We start from the raw sequence: 21,246 nt of genomic DNA on the forward strand, positions 1-21,246 counted from the left end.
ATACTCAAACTGTTTACATGATTTTGATAGACCCTCTGTGTAAAACAATCTCCCCTGTATCGATCGGTATCACTACCCCCACCCCATGATTCGATGTGTAACCTCGTCTATGCCATGTTCCATCGTAGGGCACTGCCACGTCCACATGATCATTTTCCCTGATGGTCAGATCCTTGTCCATGGCCCTTTGACGTAGGCATGCTGCCACCTTCTTCTTCTGATCCTTACTGGTCTGCAGAAAAAAAAAGAGTTTGTAATAAATAACAGGTAAATTTCAAGTTCCCTCAGGCCCCTTACTTATTAGACCCTATTACAAATATTTAGATTTGATTAATTTTCATCCCTTGATTTGACAAGAAGGGATATTGATGTACATGTATTATACTGTCTATCGACCATAACTAAGAAATAAAATATGTTTGGATTAAATGTACGTACAGCTAAGATAATGTAATGAAGAAAACACAAGGCTGGTGACTAACCTCTTGGGATAAGGAAGATAAAGTGGCTATGTGCCTGTTGTAGCTAGGGGCTTCGACTAGTGGGGCTGTTCAGAAGATGGTCAGCAAGTTGCACAAGCTATCCCGTGCCAAACCAACCTCCGTTGCTGCCAGAGTAGCTCTGCGGTTTATTTCTGCAGACTTTCCACGTCCTTCGCATTCATTTTCTGATGAAGAGAATGTCCTTCTCCTTCTGGCAAATGAAGCAACCAAGGACCATGGCGCAGTTCAACCCATTCCTCTTTGACAAATTATCCAGAGGAATGAGATGCCCTGTAAAAGATATCCAAAACACTTTATGGAACAGGGAAAATATTTTGAAAAGCACAATCCCCAAATAATAACAAAGTGCTAGTTATGACATACATGTAGTATATTACACAAATACACATTTTCACAGATTTCACGACAATTCCGATGCCCCCACTTCGATTCACCATAGAGTAAAGGAGGGGTTTTTCGGCCACTTAAGACAAAATCCTATTTTTTGGACTCTTTACTTTCTATTTATTATCATTTCTTGTTCAAATCATCAAGCAAATACTATTATTATTTAAACAAAGAAAGAATCCCAGAAAAAAAATCATGAATTGCCATGACAACATTCATTTCCATTTTCACTGTTTTGGAGGTAGTTTTCGGCCTAGCGAGGCAGTTTTCGGCCGCATGTACAAAGTCAATAGGAAGCAAGCAAGCGCGCCATGCGTTTCCCCACTGATCTATAGCACTAGCGGCCGGAGCAGGTATCCCAAGCCGGAGCTTCCCGTGCCGAAAACTACCTCTGCGGTGATCAGAAATTGGAATCTGAATTGGACAGAGATATCGTGTGTGCGCTGCGGTATCCGGCTGCATTGATTAAATACATGCGAAGAGATACTTTTGAGCTTGCGACTGACACAAAATCGTACTCTAAATCTGAAAAATACTTGAAATAAAGCTCATTTCATGGTACCCATATTTCTTACACGCGTAAGATACTTAATTTTTCAGATTCGGGGAGTGGGACCGCCGATTACATCGCTAAAATGTGATATTTTAGGATATATTTTCCATTGCAAATGTGGTTCTTCAGTGACTCTGGCATGGTATGGTATGTGTGGGATATATGATATGCTGTTATGCGATGGATTTTAAAGGGATTTTACCATGCATCCAACGGATCGGCCGAAAATTGGTGATGGTCGATTACCCCCTCCTTTACTCTATTCTTAATCATTTGATTTGGCTTTTTGAGCCATTCACCCCTTGAGCATGCAATACAATCTCAAAGTAACAGTTTGCAAACTAAAAATATTGTTTGATATTAAGTACATACCTCCCAGACACACGTGAGCCTTTTGCAAAGCAGCTGCAAGTTGTGGGCCACTAATGACGCGGATCTTCACATGTGGGACCAGGGCCAAAAATAGGGCTGTCCAAACACTTATTCAGGGAAAGCTTCCTCGATCTCTGAATTAGCTGTTAGTTCTTCTGGCACCTCTCCAGCATTCATGTTACTCTTCTGTAATATCTGGTATTGATCTCCTTTGAACACCTTCCTCTTCCTCACATGTTTTGTAGTTTTGCGAAGCATTTTCAGTGAGTAGAAATTGGAGACCAACGGCTAGAAGAGTTATTCAAATCTTGGACACAAGGTGGCAGCAAACAGCCCTTGTTATCTACTTTCTGCTGATATACATTACTTGTTACAATTTGGTTTAGAATTTTTTATTTAATGATTTCTTTAATTGATTGAGACTAATTGAGTGCAAACAGAGGCAGTGGAGCGACTTCCAAAGTGGGGGGGGGGGGCCCGGGGGGGGCACCAACAAAAAGGGCACTTTCTGGAGAAAATAAATAGGGCACCTACAAAGGGAAATCTCAAAGCGAAAATATATATTTAAAAAAAAAACATTTGTAGGCCTATATATCCCCTATATTGTGATTACATTATCAGGGATGATTTCAATATTTTCTTTATCTTTATAAATAAGATTTGTGAGCTAGTCGCAGTGCGAAAAATTACATCAATTATAAAGAAGAAAAACCCAATCCTGATGGGTTTATTACACTATCATAACAGAAGACTGAAAAGACCTTTGATAAGTACCATAATTATAACATCTAGAAATGCGAGTGTGCTTTGGGTGATATTGCTCTTAGTAGCTGGAAATTAGGGGCACGTGATGAGAGGAAAAGGGACACTTATCGAAAAGGGTGACACTTATTAGAAAAAAAGGAGCACATGTCAAATTACAACGGGTAATTATCAGAAGGTGAAAATGGGGCACGTATCATTGTTAAAGGGTAATTATCTGAGGTGAAAAGAAAAGGGGCACTTATGATCAGTTTTTTAATAGGGGCATTTAATACGAGGGGAAGGGGGGATTTAAGAGAAGGGGGAAGTGCAGGCTATTATTAAAAAGAAAAGAGGCACATGTCAAGATAAACGGGGCACTTATGAGAGATGAAAGGGGGGTAATTATGGGAAGGGGATGGGGCACTTAAAAGAAGGAAAAAGAGCATTTATTAGGAAGGGAAGGGGCATTTATGATAAAGGGAAGGGGCTCTCTTTTAAATGGGGCAAAATAAAAGGGGCAGTTATTGAAGATGAAAAGAGCACTTATCAGGAGGAAAAGGGACACTTGTCAAAATAAAACGAGTACCTCTCAGAATTGAATAGGGTCATTTACTAGAGATGGAACGGGACTATGAGAATGAAGAGGGACTTAAGAATGAAAAGTAAATGTTTTCATAGATGAAAAGGGGCATTTATGATAAAGGGAAGGGGCTCTCTTTTAAATGGGGGCACTTGTTAGAAAGGAAAGGGGGCACATGTGAAAATATAAGGTGCGCTTATCCGAGTTAAACAAGGGGTAGTTATTAAAAGGGGAAAGTCCCCTCTCAGATTTGAATAGGGAAATTATCAGAGGTGAATGGGGCACTTATCAAAAGTGAAAAGGGGCACTTCTCGTATCTGAAATGGGGCACTTACTAGAGATGGAAAAAGGGCACTTATGAGAATGGAAAATGGACACTTATTACTAAGGAAAACCGGAACTTACCGAAGGAAAAGGGGCACTTTAAAAAAAATAATAGGGGCACTTTTTAAAGTAAAGGGGCCCTTTTTATGTAAAAAGTGCCACACTAGAGCCACCATGGAGTCACTAACCACTAGAAATATATCATAAAGTCATCATCCACCATAGAGCTACTGCTAAAATATCTTACACCACAGGGATATACCATTCAACGGAAATACCATATAATATACTCTACCATATATCATACCGTAGAAATACCATACACCATACCCCGGCCCCCCCCCCCCACTCAGTGTTATTTAGGGTACGCATATGCTCGTTCCCTCTTTTTGAAAGCACCCCCTATCTGAGGACTGCCAACATTTTCGAACCCCCTTTCGCGGGCTTTTCGCGGGCTTTTCCTGCCTTGGAGACCCCCCTAAATCAGGAAAAATGCTCAATGTACCCCCCTAAATTCGGAATAATTTCTCAGGAGTCCAAAGAGATGAGAGAAAAAAAGAAAAAACACCCCCTTTTTAAAGAAATCTCTGGGTGAAAAGTCAAATACACCCCTTTTTTTTTACAATTCTCGGGCCGGACTTTGTCGCACGAAAAGTACCCCTTTACCGGACATTTTGGCAACACGCATGCGGTCATTCCGACCCCTGAGTGGGGGGGCCGGGCACCACACAGCCCCCATAGAGCTACCATATATCTACCATTCACTTTAGAGCCACCATAGAGTCACTAATAACCACCATTAATATACCATAAAGTCATCATCCACCATAGAGCTACCACTGAAATATCCTCCACCATAGGGATACCATTCAACAGAAATACCATAGAAATATATTCTACCATATAACATACCGTAGAAATACCATACACCATACAGCCACCATAGAGCTACCATAGATCTACCATTCACTTAAGAGCCACCATAGAGTCACATAACCACCATAGATATACCATAAAGTCATCATCCACCATAGAGCTACCACTGAAATATCCTCCACCATAGGGATACCATTCAACAGAAATACCATAGAAATATATTCTACCATATAACATACCGTAGAAATACCATACACCATACAGCCACCATAGAGCTACCATAGATCTACCATTCACTTTAGAGCTACCATAGAGTCACATAACCACCATAGATATACCATAAAGTCATCATCCACCATAGAGCTACCACTGAAATATCCTCCACCATAGGGATACCATTCAACAGAAATACCATAGAAATATAGTCTACCATATACCATACACCATAGGACGGCATCAATGATATACCATTGACCATAGAACTCCACCATTCAGCAATTGTGTGGTATACCATAGAAATATATTCTACCATATAATATATCATAGAAATACCATTCACCATAGAGCCGTACCATAGGAATATCATAGATTTTTTTTGTAAGGGAGCTGAGCCTTTCTCTTTGTAGGTGCCCTTTTTGTTGGTGCCCCCCCCCCCCCCCCCCCCCCCCTTTGGAAGTCGATCCGCCGTCTAGTCTGTACCTTATTTCAAACATGTTGACGACCTTTCGTTGGTGTATATATGCTGTAAAACAACAGACTCTTCGCAATACAATCAATACTGATTCTCTTGAATGTTGGTCGCATTTGAATAATATTTCACTCAATCCTTTAAAGTATTTTACCCTGCAGGTTACTATAAGGAAAAATCCTCCACAGCCTGATAATCTTTTCCTTAATAACTTTATGGTTGTAATGTACAAATACTATTTCTTGGAGTCATTGTACAATCAGATTCAAAATGAAATTGTTGACCGTATACGGTACCGTATTATAGTGAAAGTGTGCATGCATGCACTAGAAAAGTTAATATGTTGAGGAAACTCAAGAAATTCGAATCCCTCCTCACAACAAAAAACAAAAGGTAATTAAATGACATCAACCACTATGCACTGCAACCCTGGAAGAAACATTGATTTAGCTTCAAATAACCAATATACTAAAGCAAATCTCTTTGCCATAGTCATTAAATCTTCCTGCAGTTTATGCATTGCGCGCATGCGGACCAAAATATCAAGCTAGGCGGACCAAATTCACTGTTACACATTTACCGTTTTCCGTATGCGCTGCGTATAGATTACGTTTGGGATCCGACTGTACGATGAGCTGAGCTGAGCCGGCTTTAGCCCTTTTTAGCAGACCGATGAAGGTGAAATACTCTAAATTGTCTAAGATATAATACAATGAATGTGATTTAAATACTTATATAGGCCTATTTGTGAACAAATATAATAACGTTAATGGGTATTCTTGCAATCTTGTGAAATAATCCACTGCTCATTCACTTCGTAGCGAGTAGCGGTTCATAACCCCGGTTCATGACATAATTGTGTGACTGTCTGTGTATAAAACTGTAATGCCTATGTCTGTGGGATTTCACCTTCCCACAGCTCACACCACTTTACACGCAAGTTAAGTGCGTGCAAAGCTAAGCTAAGACACTCGAACAAATACCTGGCTTATTTCACAAGGAGGCCAGGTATAGCCTTATCTGTGACAAACAGAAAAAGATATAGGTCTAGAGTCTAGTTTTCCTTTGTGAAACATGGCCTGCTCATGCAGACCAAACATAGGAGCATCACTATCCTGGCTGTGTAGTAAAGCTGTGCTTTTGATTCTCAACATTTCAAACACCACTGTAGCTGTACAAAACTCAACTGATTTCACTAAAAATCAGTACTTTAGTGACAGTTGATGACGCCTAAATAGCAGTAAAATACATTTTTCAACTTACTGATGTTAGAGATAAAGACTGGTCATGCGATTGCATTGTGAAAGAAACGTTGTGGAATCGATCAGATAAGGTTGATCAGCATTAGTGTGTAGATCTACTGAAAGGTTCTGGAATCATCAAAATGATAAGAAATTTGGCCCAGTCTTCGAAAAGTTACAAGCACTGTACACAGAAAGATGTATATGGGACTACGCACACGTGGCACAACACGTGCGTTTATCTCTCACAAAAAGTCACATACCAATAGATAAACTAATTTACCAAATATAACAATTAGTAGGCGGTTTCCCGGCAAATTTGTTATCATCATGTATTAGTCAAAACATATTCTTACACATGATTGGTAATAAGAGCTTCCATTTCATGTTTTGAAATTGGGGCGTTTCCAATACTGGTCTTTACCTTTAAAAAGAATAATTTAAAAATTCAAATTGTAAGTCTAGTGTCAAATTTGCCGATCAGCCCAACCGGTCCTATTGTGTGTAGTCTATGCAATATTGTGTGGTGTGTATATTGTGTATACCGGTAAGTCTAATAATACCTGCCTCACAGCAAGTATGCAGTGTTAGAGGTCAATATATATCCCTTACAAAAATGTACCATGGTAACCATGGTACTTTTGTCCAAATTACCATCCACCATGGTTATCATGGTACCAAAACAATGAAATACACTGTTTAATGACCCAATGTTTTCCATTGTTTTGGTACCATGATAACCATGGTTACCATGGTGAATGGTAATTTGGACAAAAGTACCATGGTTACCATGGTACATTGACTCTCTATGCTTTGCTGGAGTGGCTCAGACCCCCTGTTCTTTTTCAATGTGCACATTACTGCACATAGAAATTCAAGCAATACTGAGCGCTGTTCAGTGAGTTTATGTGCTCCCATTGGCTGATCCGCTCAAGCGGCTTCGAATTGAAGTAGAGAGCACAATGGTCCCGCCAATGCAAAAGATTAAACAACGCGCTGACATGTCGTGCTATATTCAGGTGGCGCACTTCACACATAACTGGCGCTTACTAGACACGCATTGACAAGGCGATGATGAGCATGCGCGAGATGTAAGCCAAAGTTCTACGTTACATGTACTGACACTGAATCTTGGAAGATCTTGACGACTGGAGCTACCGTATTCACCATGATCACTGTGCAGGCCTTAAATTTCGTCATTTTTAGGGCAAGGCCAGTTTGGCCTCGAGTACCTCATATTTTTAAGGGCACCAAGGCCAAAATATTTTTACAAAAAGGGCATCGAGGCCAAAATATTTTACAAAAAGGGCATCGAGTATGAGGCCAAAAAAATTGATTCTATTTTTGTTAGATGTCATGTGTATTTTATGAAACTTGTGCAGGATCAATTTCCCATGACTTTTAGCACCAGCTTCTTCACAGAATGTATAGAGGTCTACGGTACATACAAACAAGCAGGCGCGTAGCCACGGGGGGGGGGGGGGGGGGGGGGGGGGGGGGGGGGGGGCACGTGCCCCCCTAAAATTTCCAGGATCGGTTGAAATTTTGTAAACCCCTTTTTTTGACCTCGATCGATTACATGTATGTGCCCCCCAAACACCAAACTCTGGCTACGCGCCTGCAAACAAGGCGGCGGCCCGCAAGCCTTAGATTTAGCAGCCAGGAGCAAGGGGCAATTTTTTTTTAAGTTGCCCTTTGCCACGGGAATTTACCAGAGCAAGGGGCAATTTTCCAAAAACATATAGGCCGCTTATCTAATCATAAGTTCAAAGAGAGTCTACAAATGTTAATTTCATAATGTGAATAGATCGAACGATCAATTTAATAACTTTTTAATCTAAACAATATGAACAGGAAAGATTGATTAAGAACATCAAACTTGCACACTAAACAGTATTTTAAAGTAACTAAAAATATTGATGAGCAAATGAATAAATAAATTGTCAATTTCACAAACATCGAAAGTCAGAAGGACTTAATTGGCAAGTTTACCGGGCCGGGTATTCCAAATCAAAATCGCACCTCACACACAAACCTTCCGCCACTCTCTCGGTAGTAGGTCTAGGAGCAAATTTGAAGAAATTATCTTTTTAACTGTTGTATAGAAAGGTCTACATAGGCCTAACTAATGAAATAAGATGTAAAAATGTCCTTATAGACATTCGACAGCTGAAAGTGACACTGACACGCTCAGCTCAGTTGCGTAACGTGCATTCACGAAACCAAAATCGTTCCTCGCACACACACTCTCGCCACTTTTGGTGGGAAGCTGTCGGGCTGGAAGTTTGCCAGCGAAACCGATGCACCCTCGGAATTTTACCGGGACTCGAAACGTTCGTCTTGGGAAGCTGGCGGGGTAGCTTTTTGAAGCGAGGTCGGCTGGTGGCAAAATGAGAGTAACTACGATCGAGAACATCGTAGGTGTTCTTAACTTATTAATAAGATAATTCTAAATTCTATTTGAGATAAAATAATAAACTAGGCCTACAAACAAACCTCGACAGATCTCTAATGACTATTTGAATGCTTGTTTATTTCTCCATTTGACGATTTGTTTTCTTGATCCTGGCCTTCGATTTGTACGTACGTGCGTGCGTCAACAGCATACACCATATGCATATCATGCGATCGCATAATATGAACGTACGTACGTACGTGCGCTAGCGCATTGCCTATATAATAACAAAGGGCGCATTTTCACGGCACTTTCGCCTTATTAAAGCACTAAATACGAAGCTAGAAGAGAGCTCGTGGGCGGCAAACTGTTCGTGATTCGTGTATTTTACTGTTCTAATAATTTATGGGCGCATTTACACGGAAAACACTTGCGCCTTGCCGTCTAGTTTTAGATGATTATGGGCGCAATTGGTGGTTTTATGTGCGCAAATTTAAAATAAAAAGGGCACGTCCAGTTGGAAAAAAAGGCACGTCGGCCAGTTTGAAAAAAAGGGCACGGCCTTTTTGGCCGTGAATATATCTTTTTTTGGGAGGGCACCGCGGCCAGTCATAGGGGCATCGACGGCCTGGCCGTCGATGGCCGTCGATTAATTTAAGGCCTGACTGTGGCACTAATGGCTGCTCTTTAGCAAGACATTAATCTAGATGTGCTACTCTCCACCCAGGTGTGGTACTCGGTAGGATGCGAACGTTAATGTGGTTGGATTTGCATATGTACACACTGTACGCACCTGTAAAATGGCGCCTGGCAGGAAAACTCCCCAGGGAGCAGAGTGTGTGCACTATTATGTGTGGATTAGCAATTGAATCCAATGCCCAGGGAGCAGAGTGTGTGCACTATTATGTGTGGATTAGCAATTGAATCCAATGCCCAGGGTGATCATGTAAAGCGCTACCGTAAGTTAGAAATGTAGTATTAAGCATTTTACAATTGTGAGTTTGTGACCATATTAATGTAATTTGATATTTTGTAGTTTTCTACACTTACATCTGTACATCGTAGATATCATGGCATTTGTGATAAACATATTAAGTGAATATTTTATATTTCTCTTGTCCTCTTACTTCTACTTCCATCTTTCACTTGTTCTTATAGTTGATACTTTGATGCATTAATTTTGATTTTTTTTTTTTGGCAGGTGCAGTTACCAAACAAAGAGGACACAAAGGATATGCTGATACGTTCTGAAAGGGTTCGACCCTTCAATGAACTGAGACTTTTGGACCATGGATGGAACAGAATCACCCGGGCCTCTGCCTGCCAGAGGAGAAGCAGAAGGTGCTCAAAGTACAGATGAATCAACACAGAAGACTAGTATGCAAAAACAATTATGGGATGAGGAAGAGACTGAAGGAGATCAGAAAGGAGATGGAGAAGGGAGACTTGAATGTGATCCTCTTGCAGAAGCAGCAATGAATATTCTAAGAACTCAGAAGCAACAGAAAGACCCTGATGAAGAAGAAGATGACGCCTTTCTGGATTATGGAGATAGTGATAGTATAGGTAGTGGAAAACATGTTGAACATATAGATTGTGCTGTTGGATGTGAGCAAAAGCTTGCTGATGTCTCAAAACAATTAGATGACCTTCACATAGACATTCCTGAACCCATGGTAAAGCTCAAACGCAGATCATCTTCTATTGCAGAACTTTCAGATGTGGAAGCGACGGGATCTGTGGAACGCTTTTCACCTCGAGAGGACCCTGTGGGGTCAGCGATGGGCTCCTTGCCCCTTCATGGTACGCTGTCCAGGGAAGGGGAAATGGTATCGTATGTTGCTGATGATCTCCTAGAGAAAATCCGTCAGAGTGTGGGTTCCTCCCGGTCCACCTCAGGGGCAACATCTCCTGCTTACCCCACCACCAGTCAGATGATGCCATGGGGTAGGTAAACCACCCCCCTTGGGAGTCTTGGCAGGATGTGACAAAACCTTACCTCTTTTTATCTGGGAAAGTAATTGGGAAAATTTCCAAAGCAAACTAGAGCATTGGAGCACAAAGTAAAATAGAATAGTCAGTAGTGCATGCACGCTGCGCACCAACAAAATATTTTGTTTCATTTTTACATCAAATTGTTTTAAAATAACATACAATTTTAACACAGACCCCTCCTTACTTCACCCTATTTTTCAAACTCTCTTCTCTTTGTAGTTAAACAGTATACATGAATTAATCTTAAGTTTCTTTAAGACTGACTCAGTTTTAAGTGAAATTATATAGAAAAGATTACAGAGAGTCCTTTTCAGGACTCCTCAATCTTCCCTCTCTCTCTCTCACATGGTACAACTGCAAGCCTACTGTATATATATTTTCAATTAAAGAAAGTATAATATTTTTAAACTTCATTTGGGAAAATGTTTCACTTCCCCCTTTTTTCGGTTGACAAGTTTGTTATGATTTTGTTTCATTTATTGTTGTTTTCAAATATTAAGTATTACCTTCCATTTGATGCCAATAGCGATTAATATTGGAAACAAACTTTAAGGTTTGCTTTTTTTTATATTTAAATGAACAAGGATTTGTCACATTCTGGTGTGGGTTTACCTTGTGGTGAAATGTCCATGCAAAAAAGAGCTATAAAATATAAAAATATTCTCTTGCGCATTTTAATTTTCTTATTTGTTTTATTAAAACACTTACATTTTGTTGATCCATAAAAAGGCAGCTTGGTTTAATAGCATGCCACAAGTTCGTTAATTTTTTTGTTTCATTTAGTTTTGTAGCTTGATTCATTTCACTTCCAAAATTCAGATTTCACATCACTTTAATATCAAGCTGTTCCTATTTCATTAGAATCTGAATACAAAGTCTAGCTTGAAGATGATGAGAATGATGAAACCACTGGACATTTGACCACTGAGTTGGATACTGGCATGTGGGGTTAAGCATGAAACCCTAGGGTGACATGGGAACCAATTGCATGGGAAATGCTTACTCTATTAAACAGGAGGTGAATTTTCATTCTCTTCTCTGCTGTAAAGCAGAATTGTTGTTTTGCCATTTGTGCATCTGTTTGCAAATGAAATGCTGCATTATTTGCATACATTTTGTTTTCATTGATCATCTCAAGGGTAAAAATGTTTCTCATTGTGTACATATTCATGTTACCAAGTACAATGTATTTTACCATTTTGTACCAAAGGAAATGAGGCCTACATGTATATGCTCATGAACATGTAATTTACATACATGTACAGTGTATGAACCATGAAGTACTGGTACATTATTTAACAACTGAATACAAGTTCATTGTGTACTTATTGCATTTCCATATTATACATGCACACTATGCATAATTGCTTATTAATGATAAGTTTACTAACTTGCATGAGCTCAGATTCAAACTCACAATGATTTGGTTTAACTTGTTTGCTTTTCTTTATCTAATGACCAAGACTGAAAATTTCATTTGTTTTCTTCACATCTTTTAATCAAATTAATTCACAAAAATGCATTGAAAGAGATGTGTCCTCAATGTAAAATATATATTGTACATCTAATGCACAGTGTGTAGGCTATGTACTGAGAAGACTTATTAATATCTGTTTGCTTGATTTAGTGTTTTGGATGGACTTGGGATGGTTATCTTGATGACCCACTTAATTACTCTGAAATCTGGATTAGGTTTCAGGTCATTTCCTGATATTTTATCTAATACCCGTTTTGAATGTACAAAGTAGACTGGAATGAAATCAAGTTTATTGAGAATGTTGCTTATTTACCCCAGAAAATTCAGTTTCATTTTCTCATTATGTACTACAAAGATGTCAAAAATATTCATTCTTGTAATATTCATTTGATATTTAACCATAATTGTTTTATTATTGAATTGAATATACCTTGAATATATATGCAAGGAATCATTTCCTACAAATTCTTTTATAAGATATTTGAAAGGCGTTTTTATCCTTCATTTACACAAGTATTAGAGGATTAAAGCACCTTTAAACTTGATTTCATATGATTTCAAAATTGTTAAAGCTACATGTAGGCTTCACAAATTTAAAGAGCCTGATAACCCCTAAAAGAAATTAATCGATCGTCATTTATAAACTAAACAGTGCCAGGAAGTAGGGAATTAATATAATACAGTTTGCTAATGCAGCTAAATCAAATAGGAAATACCTAAATATTCAGAGTTGATACCATCATAAAAATCACATGATAATTGGTTTGTAGGACTTAATTCCTGATCCTGAATGTGATTCATTCTGATTTTAGACTATTTTTTTTCTTTCTGTGAGGGTTATAATATTATTTAATTATTGAACAAATTTAGCAAGGTGCAGTTCTAATTTCAACTTGCTTGTAGGTTGAGCAATACTCTCTCGTGGGTAAGTGAATTCATTTTAACCTTGTCATGTACCCACTATGATTATCTGAACTCCACGTCAGTACAAGTAGTTTAAGAAATCATTATTTCAATCTCGCCACTGATAACCATATTTGTTGCAAATCCATTAACACCAAAATATGAAAAATGTACGATTGAATTATGACGGAGAGGAAGAAATCTGTAAATTCTGTATAGAAGTATTTCTGTAAAAGCCATGATAGCCATCCCTCGTCTATCTCTATAATCGGTCACAAAAATGGAATTACATGTACATGTAAATACCCTGTGATAAAGCTTGGTTATCTGTCTAAATTTTAGACTCTAAAAACAAAATTCATTCAAACGTAACCATAGTCTTGTGAGTGAGATTCATGTCATCAGACATTGTGATGCATATTGATTTTTTTTTTAAATCATCTTCTATCTCCTGTAATACTTGTTACCATAGCAACAACCCCACCATCCATGACCTCTTCGTCCTCGTCAGCAACAGAGCTTGGAGTCGCCGTAGGTCCATCTGCAATGATTCCTCCGATAGACCCTGAGGCTATACAAGACCTAGAGAAGCAATGTCACATGGTCGCTGATAATCTCAACCTCATGCTGGGACACCTCTCAAATAGCTTGCATAATGTAAGCATCAGTATTTCACTGCAAGAACACCTTTTTGTTTGTTCCCCCGAACCTTGTACAGTACTTGTCAACATTGTTTCATCCTGTTATATTCAAGCAAAATTGAAACATTGACTGCAAATTCTTCTTTGCTCGTTTTATTGAGAAAATACCAAGTGTTAGAATGTATAATCTGCCCTTCTTACAGTGTTTGACACAGAAATCTTTAATGTACATTACCTTTTCTCTTTATTTGACAATCAAAATAAACATTTGATCAGTAGAGGTGTCATTGGATCACATGGTTCACGGTTAGAGTCCCGCCACAGCACTAAATGTCCTTTGGCAAGACATTAATCTTCAAATCTCACTCTCGACACAGGTGAAGTAAATGGGTACCAGGTAGGAAGAAATTCTATGAATGCTTCAGAGACTTTTTATGGCGCCTCAGCTACAGCCGGGGTAAAAATATACTGTGTATTATAAAGCGTAGAAGAACACATTTATAAAGTACATGTAGCTGCACTATATAAATGGACCTATTATTATTATTATTATTATTATTATCATTATCATGTGACATTGAGTGTATTTTTATATTTTTCTTCTTTTTGTGCTTACATGATCAGATGTCAGCCATAACAGTAGGTCACATACAGACATACAGAGATGCAGTAGAAAAAGCAGGAATTACAGTGGATCACAGTGTGAAGGTGAGCAGAACAATCCTAAAGTATCATTTATATCAGCACTGATATAAAAGTCAGTCCATTCCTAGGATACATACTGGAGTTATTTCCCTAGTATCTACATTTTTTTTGATACAGTCTGTAAGCCAAGAATGTAATTTCCTAGAGTTGTGATACAAGTCATTATCATTTACTTTCATTCAATCAAATTAGCCTTGGAAGATAAAAAAAATGATTAATACTAAGGCCACGTCCCCGCCCGCTTCCTTTTTGAGGGCTGCCTCCTATTTATTATTTTTTGTTTGTATTTTTGTATTTTTTTTTTTAAAGAAAAAAAACATGAAAAACACTGCTAAAATGGATCTATTTCTGATTTTAAAAAAAAAAAAAAAAATGTTGGCAGCCATCTAGAAAAATAGCCCGACTGTCAGGGAAAAAAAAAAGAAAGAAGGCCTCCTCCTTCCTATTTTTCTAAAAAACGGGACGCTAAACATGTTATTTTTTTTTTTTGGGGGGGCCTAAGCATGCATAGAATTGCTATAAACTCATTGTTCCCAAACAAGTGGTGATATTAGATAGTCCTTACTGATACAAAGGTGTGATTGGTCCACAATTCATCACGTGATATTGATTGTGAGGATCGTAATTTGTATATTTTACTCCAGATTGCTACACACTATATATCTTGTAGGGATTACTCAGCTTGGTACACACCAACACATACTCAATAAGTTAAGTTCACACTGATATATTTGTCTCAGATTCTGAAACAAAATTCTGGATTTTGCTCATGCTGCAATGATAATTATAGACCTTTAGGTCAGTCAGGAACCCCATGACTTTTACAAGCCGATCGCCTGTCTGATTATCAAGATATTTATGATTGGAATTACAAATTTTGAAAACCGTTTGCCAAACGGTTTTCATTACACTACAGTCTGTTGGGAAAAAGAGTATGGTAAAACCGGTCACTCAAAGATTTTTACTTTTTTGAGGCGCTTCTTGATCATTTTGAAGTGCAATTTTTTTTAGGGCTTCAATTTAACACCATATCACAGACACTGATAACACGTAGGGCCGTGTATCTCAGATTTAACATTGTTAAACGATCCCTTTAATGATTCGGATATGATTTATTCTGGTTCGCCCGGTAGCGTCAATCCTGTGGATAATCAACAAGTCAACTACATATGACGTCACAACAGATTACATATCGATAATAACAATAACATAGGTCATTTTTTATATTGACCGTTGTGTTGAAATGAGTATATTTTAGCATTATACCTATTGTTTGAGTTGTCTTTATAGCCATGTGCATTTGACAAGGAAGACTGGACGGCTCCAGAAAAAAGACATGACATGACAAGACAAGGCATGACATCGCAATGGGTGGATTCACAATTAACAGCACCCCAACTGGCAAGCCGCGACTGGCCACTTTTTCAGCTCGCAGGTCCACATACATCTTTCAAACAGTGCAGCGCAGCAAGCTATTTAAACATTTCCCATCAAATATTGTGATTGAATCTCCTTTTCTTCTTGGGTATATAACAAAGCCACAAGTGATACAATGTCGACTTTTTCCCATGATACGTCATGTCATGTGAATTTGAGTCTAAAGATCGGTGGCACTCCTTTGGGTTACGTACCCAATTTGCTAGATGGAACTATAGATTGTGAATCCATATTATTATGTAATCAATGCTATCTAATAGAACAGTTATTAACTGGAAATGGATGTACATGTAGTATACATTTGTAGAACCCAGGGGAGTTAATTCCCTTTGGCCGTACGAAGAATGAAAATATCGCACTCCCTACCAGTCAATATATGTTTAGTGTTAAGATGATGTAGAAGGATGGGTAACTATTTCATTCTTTTTTTCCATTTCTGTTGCAGGCGATGTATGCTCTTATGGCCAAAGTGGAAGAACTGAATTTTTCCATGCCAATGGTTTATGATCTTGCCAAGCAAATGTATCCTTAAAAAAAAATGCAGATTGGAGAAGGTTTTAATTCACAGATCAGTATGAATGATCTGGGCCCCGTCTTATAGTTTGCAGTCTCCTATCTCTTATCTTCATAGTTCTGATTGATATCAATCGCAAAGAAGTTGCGATTAATATCAACTCTTTATAAGACGGGGCCCTGATGTTGGTTTTCAAACCATTTACCAGTACCTGCTTTTTGTGCCTGAATTAGTTCATTGGTTTGTGCATTTTAGAGATGTTGTAGTCAAGTGGTTTAAACTTGATGGAGATGTAAGTATTTTAGGTGCAGGGCCTGACATAGCACTAGTGTCCTTTGGCAATTAAAAAATGTACAATTCCCACATTCTACCCAGGTGTATTAAGCCCACTGCACACTATACAATCTTTCTGTCTTCCAGTCTTTTGAAGAAATGGCAATCATATTACTGTAGATATAGAAGTCTAAACATCATATTTCTGATTTAGGTTTTAAATAATGATAAGAATGCTAACAACCCAAATTTGAGTGCATTTAAAGTTAAAGACCAGTTCTGGTCATGCGATTACATTGTAAAAGAAACGTTCTGGAATCATCAAAATGATAAGAAATTTGGCCCAGTCTTGAAGTTACAAGCACTGAACACAGAAAGATTTATGGACTACGCGACACGTGCGCGATATCTATCGGGTCCAAAAAGATATAATATTTACCAAATATATCAATAGGCGGTTTTCCGGCAAAATTGGTATCATCACGTATTAGTCAAAACATATTCTTTCACATGATTGGTAATAAGAGCTTCCATTTATTTTTGAGAGGGGGCTAAAACTGGTCTTTACAAACTTTCTTGTCAGAATGAAAGCTGAATCGGTTTCAAATCGTACAATCCCACTACTGGTATGGTGTCACTATGATTCTGAGCGGATTTAGCTATTCCCTCAAGGAAGCGTGAAATCAATTCATTGTAATTTTTATTAATGATATGACCATTCAAGTAATATATCATTTACGACATTTGAATGTTCTTATCATATGTTATTGTAAATTCTTCCAAAATTAGATCGTATAGTGTGCAGTAGGCTTTAAATGGGTGTATCTGGTAGAGAGGAAATTCTTGAATGCTGTGGGCACAAAAACAATCTAGCTCCTTTGCTTTTTTAGTATACATAAGTTGTTTTGTTTGATTTTGCTGATTTTCTGTCTCTGATTCCACTATGTATGTGTATCAATCATTTGATTTTCGTATACATGTATGAACTGATTTCTCCTTGACCGTAATCATAACAGTAAATCAATCAATAGTCAACTTGATGAACTGGAGAGCCTATGTAAATGAGCTTCTTGTGCAGCATAGCCAGGCATCTCCTGCAATGAGCTTCTTGTACAGCATAGCCAGGCATCTCCTGTAATGAGCATCCACATTATCCTTGCATGAAGATAGTCTTGTGCCACAAAGATTGCCCAAATCAGTCTTGAACACTGCCTGCAGAGCTATCTCTAGATGTCTTAAACTAAAGAGAGTAGACATACTAAATGATACTTGCTGTATGGTATCACCCTACGACATGCATGTACCAGCCGAGTGTTTTCATCACATGCAGGTGCAGAAATCCAAAATATGAATTGACCCCTCATCCTTTCCTCCCGAGTATGAACCATGCAGAAAGAGACACATTTTAGTCCTCCTAATCACACCATTGGCCCTTTGATGGCATCATCCATTATCATCATCATCGTCGTCGTCGTCATCATCATTACGCGTCTGTTTTTCCCATGCTGTGGGGTTGGACATTTCATTTCCTTTATGGCTCTTCTCCAAGAATCCCGGTCTTCAGCATCCGCCAGGGTGAAGTGATGAGATGCTCTCATATCTTCGTCTAACGTCTCCTTCCAGGTTTGCGAGGTCTGCCACAGGGTATTGAGCAGGCAGCCTGGAATCCGTTGCTTTCTGAAGCCAGCGGCTTTTTTTTCTCTCCAAGCCATCATAGCCCAAGGATGTTCTTGTCATCTAGTACCACATGAGCTTTCATTTGGTCCCAACAAATCTCTCCCATCAGGTTCCAGTGACACATGGCCCATTTGGCCCAGTGGCTTTTTTTTCTCTCCCAGCCACCATATAGGCCAAGGATGTTCTTGTTATCTAGTGCCACATGAGCTTTCTTTCGGTCCCAACAAATCTCTCCCATCAGGTACCAGTGACACATGGCCCATTTGGTAATGTGTGCCTCAGAATATATTGACAGTGCAAGAGCTAATGGGATTACATGAGATTAGACAAAACATGTGTGTCTTTGGGAAGGGAAGGAAAGTGGGACACTTTTTAGTCAGTCTTCACCTACATGTACCAGAATCTTGCATCCCTTAAGATCTTGAAGGGTTGATATATCCCAGACAAGATCATGCACCCTGCACTGGATGTATTTATTGTATTACCCAAGAATATACATGTATAAATGTACTGCTCCTAAGTGTACTTTGTACATATATGATTTTATAAGATTACACATCATGTCAATTGTAGTCCTAAACTGTTATTCAGAATATTTTTAATCATCATTTAATTTTTCACTTTTACATCGAGTCATTTGAAATTGAAAAATATGATACAGATATTTTTAGATTGGATAATTATGATACAGAAACAGATATTGCTTGGACATGTATACAGATATATTTTTCTCTGTAGATCTACATACTGGAACGTATATGTCAACAGAGAACAATTTAACAAATATGTTCTTCTACAGTTTATTAGTACTGTATACATTGCAAATGAAATTGAGCACATATCTGTGAAAAGTTTTATGTGCATATTAATGCAAAATTAATCCAAGCTTTATGTGCCATGCACCAAGAAGACAGTGCAATATCCTTTGAAGACATTGGACTGGTAGAGAAGTTATGCCACATTTTGCTTGACAGTTCCAACTTATGTTTTATTCTGACATTTGAAATGTCCTTCTTGCACACTTCAAACTTTAGAAGAAGAAAATGTGTCAATTAGTGTCTTGCATCCGCTAATTTTACATTCATGCATTCAATTTGTTGAACAGTGACATTCCTAATTCCAAATTATTTATTAGAAAATGTGAAACATGTACTCGCAGCAAAGATGTGTTGTGCATGGTTGTACGTGTGTTTAGATTCAGTCATTGATAATTTGTATATATTTTGTTTAATATGGATGGTGCAAGATTATGTAATCAGCTTCTATGCAAGTTGCTTGTCTTCAGATGTGTTATTGAAGATGAAAATAGTGTAACATTGACGTTTTGTTCTGGGTAATATGATGTAATTTTTTTTAAATGCATGTTGCATAACAAGAGCACATTGCAGGTATATTTATAACTGAATATATGTATTTCAGGTGTGTAACTATTGCTGCCTACTTTCATTATGCAGACAGTATCTGAGCTACTGGAATAGCCAGTCATGATTTTTTTTTTTTTTTTTTTTGGGGGGGGGGGTTCACTCAGGCTTCTGAGATTTCAACAATTCTTGCAGCAAGTGTGTGAAATGAATGGCACCCTTGTGTTAGTGGGAGAGTGATGGGAGCTTTTACAAATTATGTATAATAAAATTGTAAATGTGATTTTTGCAGAATCATTTGCTACTTTCCTTCAGTGTTCAAGCTAAGGGCCATATTAGGGAAGCATGTTTAAAGCCAGAGTTCTCATTTCTAAAGCAGTTTGGAAGTGAATACAGACATTTCTTTTATGCCATGTACTTCACACTAATGGGAGTTCAAGGGTACTTCATACAAACAAATTTTAAAAAAATTCAGGTCCTGATGTTCATTAAAAATACAGTATACATGTATATCTCTTCACTTATAGGGCGTTGCAAAAAAGTTGCGATTGACCGATATTTGCAATTGATAGCAATTCAACTTTCTTGCAATGCCCCACTAGTCTCCTAAATATCCTAGGATTTGTTAGGATTAAAGTTTTAACAATTAAATTAAGTTAACTGGATCTAGCTTTTATTCCCCCCCCCCCCCCTCTCTCTCTCTCTCTCTCTCTCTCTCTCTTACTTATGCCTCATTGGAGTTGTAAATAATCGTTTAATTAATGTCATTATATGTATGAAAAATATGAGTCAAGCAAACCACTTGTAGACCTTGTTAATATGTAATTTTTTTTTTTTTTGGGGGGGGGGGGGGTAGAGGTGAGGGATTACTTTCATGTTGAGATTGAATTCATAATGGTAGGTCATTTCTACAGTGAAATATGAGGGTATATTTAGGCTTTGTACATTTATATCAATGTTATTTTTGTCAAAGTGGTCGGTCCATTGCAATTTAATGTGTTATTCAGCACACGTCTATGGTATACATTGTGAAAGATATTTTAATGTTGAAAAGGAAACAAATATAAACGGACATAAAAACATTTTAAGAAGTCACGATTGTATCAAAGACTGAACATGTATTGAAGTTAAAGTGATAGAGTTTTCAGAGATGTGATTTGAGGAGGGATGCTGAAGAAAGAAAAAAAGAGAATGTTTGAAGTAAAGGACTGAGCAGGAATATACGAGTGCCATTGATACAAAACACAAGACAGGGAAAGAAATAAGTGTTTGTGAAGTCTAATATATCTGAGTGCATGTGTGAAAAGTGTTGTCATTCTTTGGGTACAAGAGCCAGAGTTGCTTTTAAGAGCTTATATTTATTAAGTAGGTTCAAATACGCGCTTCCTTTGCAGGTGGGGAAACAATCAAATACCTCTCTTTTGCATAACAAAGAGACAATAACAATTCGAGATATTCTGACATATTGGTAATAAGTTTTTGCAGACATGTAGTATTGTCGCCAATACCATTTCCCATGCAACTATAAATGCACATTCTGACTACATTCCCCAGAGATTCAATTTATAAAAATTTATCTCGAAAAATAGCCTTGCATGTC

At 38.0% G+C, this 21,246-nt stretch overlaps 1 protein-coding gene and 1 long non-coding RNA gene across 4 annotated transcripts; one reads left to right on the top strand and one right to left on the bottom strand.

Moving 5' to 3' along the window:
* On the bottom strand, window positions 1–2,049 carry LOC115919449. Its single transcript, XR_004061858.1, has 3 exons — window positions 1,816–2,049; window positions 483–773; window positions 1–232 (listed from the first exon to the last, which is right to left on the bottom strand). It is a non-coding gene; the product is annotated as an uncharacterized LOC115919449 (long non-coding RNA).
* A 3,547-nt stretch (window positions 2,050–5,596) lies between these two features.
* Window positions 5,597–18,698, top strand: LOC115919115 (BLOC-1-related complex subunit 6-like). 3 transcript variants are annotated; one of them, XM_031000455.1, is made up of 6 exons: window positions 5,597–5,705; window positions 9,865–10,610; window positions 13,511–13,695; window positions 14,304–14,387; window positions 16,267–16,343; window positions 17,625–18,698. In XM_031000455.1, the coding sequence occupies exons 2-6, from the start codon at window positions 9,953–9,955 to the stop codon at window positions 17,671–17,673; spliced, it is 1,053 nt and encodes a 350-aa protein (XP_030856315.1). In that variant the 5' UTR covers window positions 5,597–5,705; window positions 9,865–9,952; the 3' UTR covers window positions 17,674–18,698. The 3 variants fall into 3 exon arrangements, with proteins under 3 accessions (XP_030856315.1, XP_030856318.1, XP_030856317.1); XM_031000458.1 differs by having other exon boundaries at window positions 9,865–10,466; XM_031000457.1 differs by having other exon boundaries at window positions 5,601–5,705; window positions 9,871–10,610.
* The last annotated feature ends 2,548 nt before the right edge of the window (window positions 18,699–21,246 follow it).

The sequence above is a fragment of the Strongylocentrotus purpuratus genome, unplaced genomic scaffold (genome assembly GCF_000002235.5).
Source record: "Strongylocentrotus purpuratus isolate Spur 01 unplaced genomic scaffold, Spur_5.0 spur5_scaffold_6, whole genome shotgun sequence".
In the NCBI taxonomy this organism is placed as follows: Eukaryota; Metazoa; Echinodermata; class Echinoidea; order Camarodonta; family Strongylocentrotidae; genus Strongylocentrotus; species Strongylocentrotus purpuratus.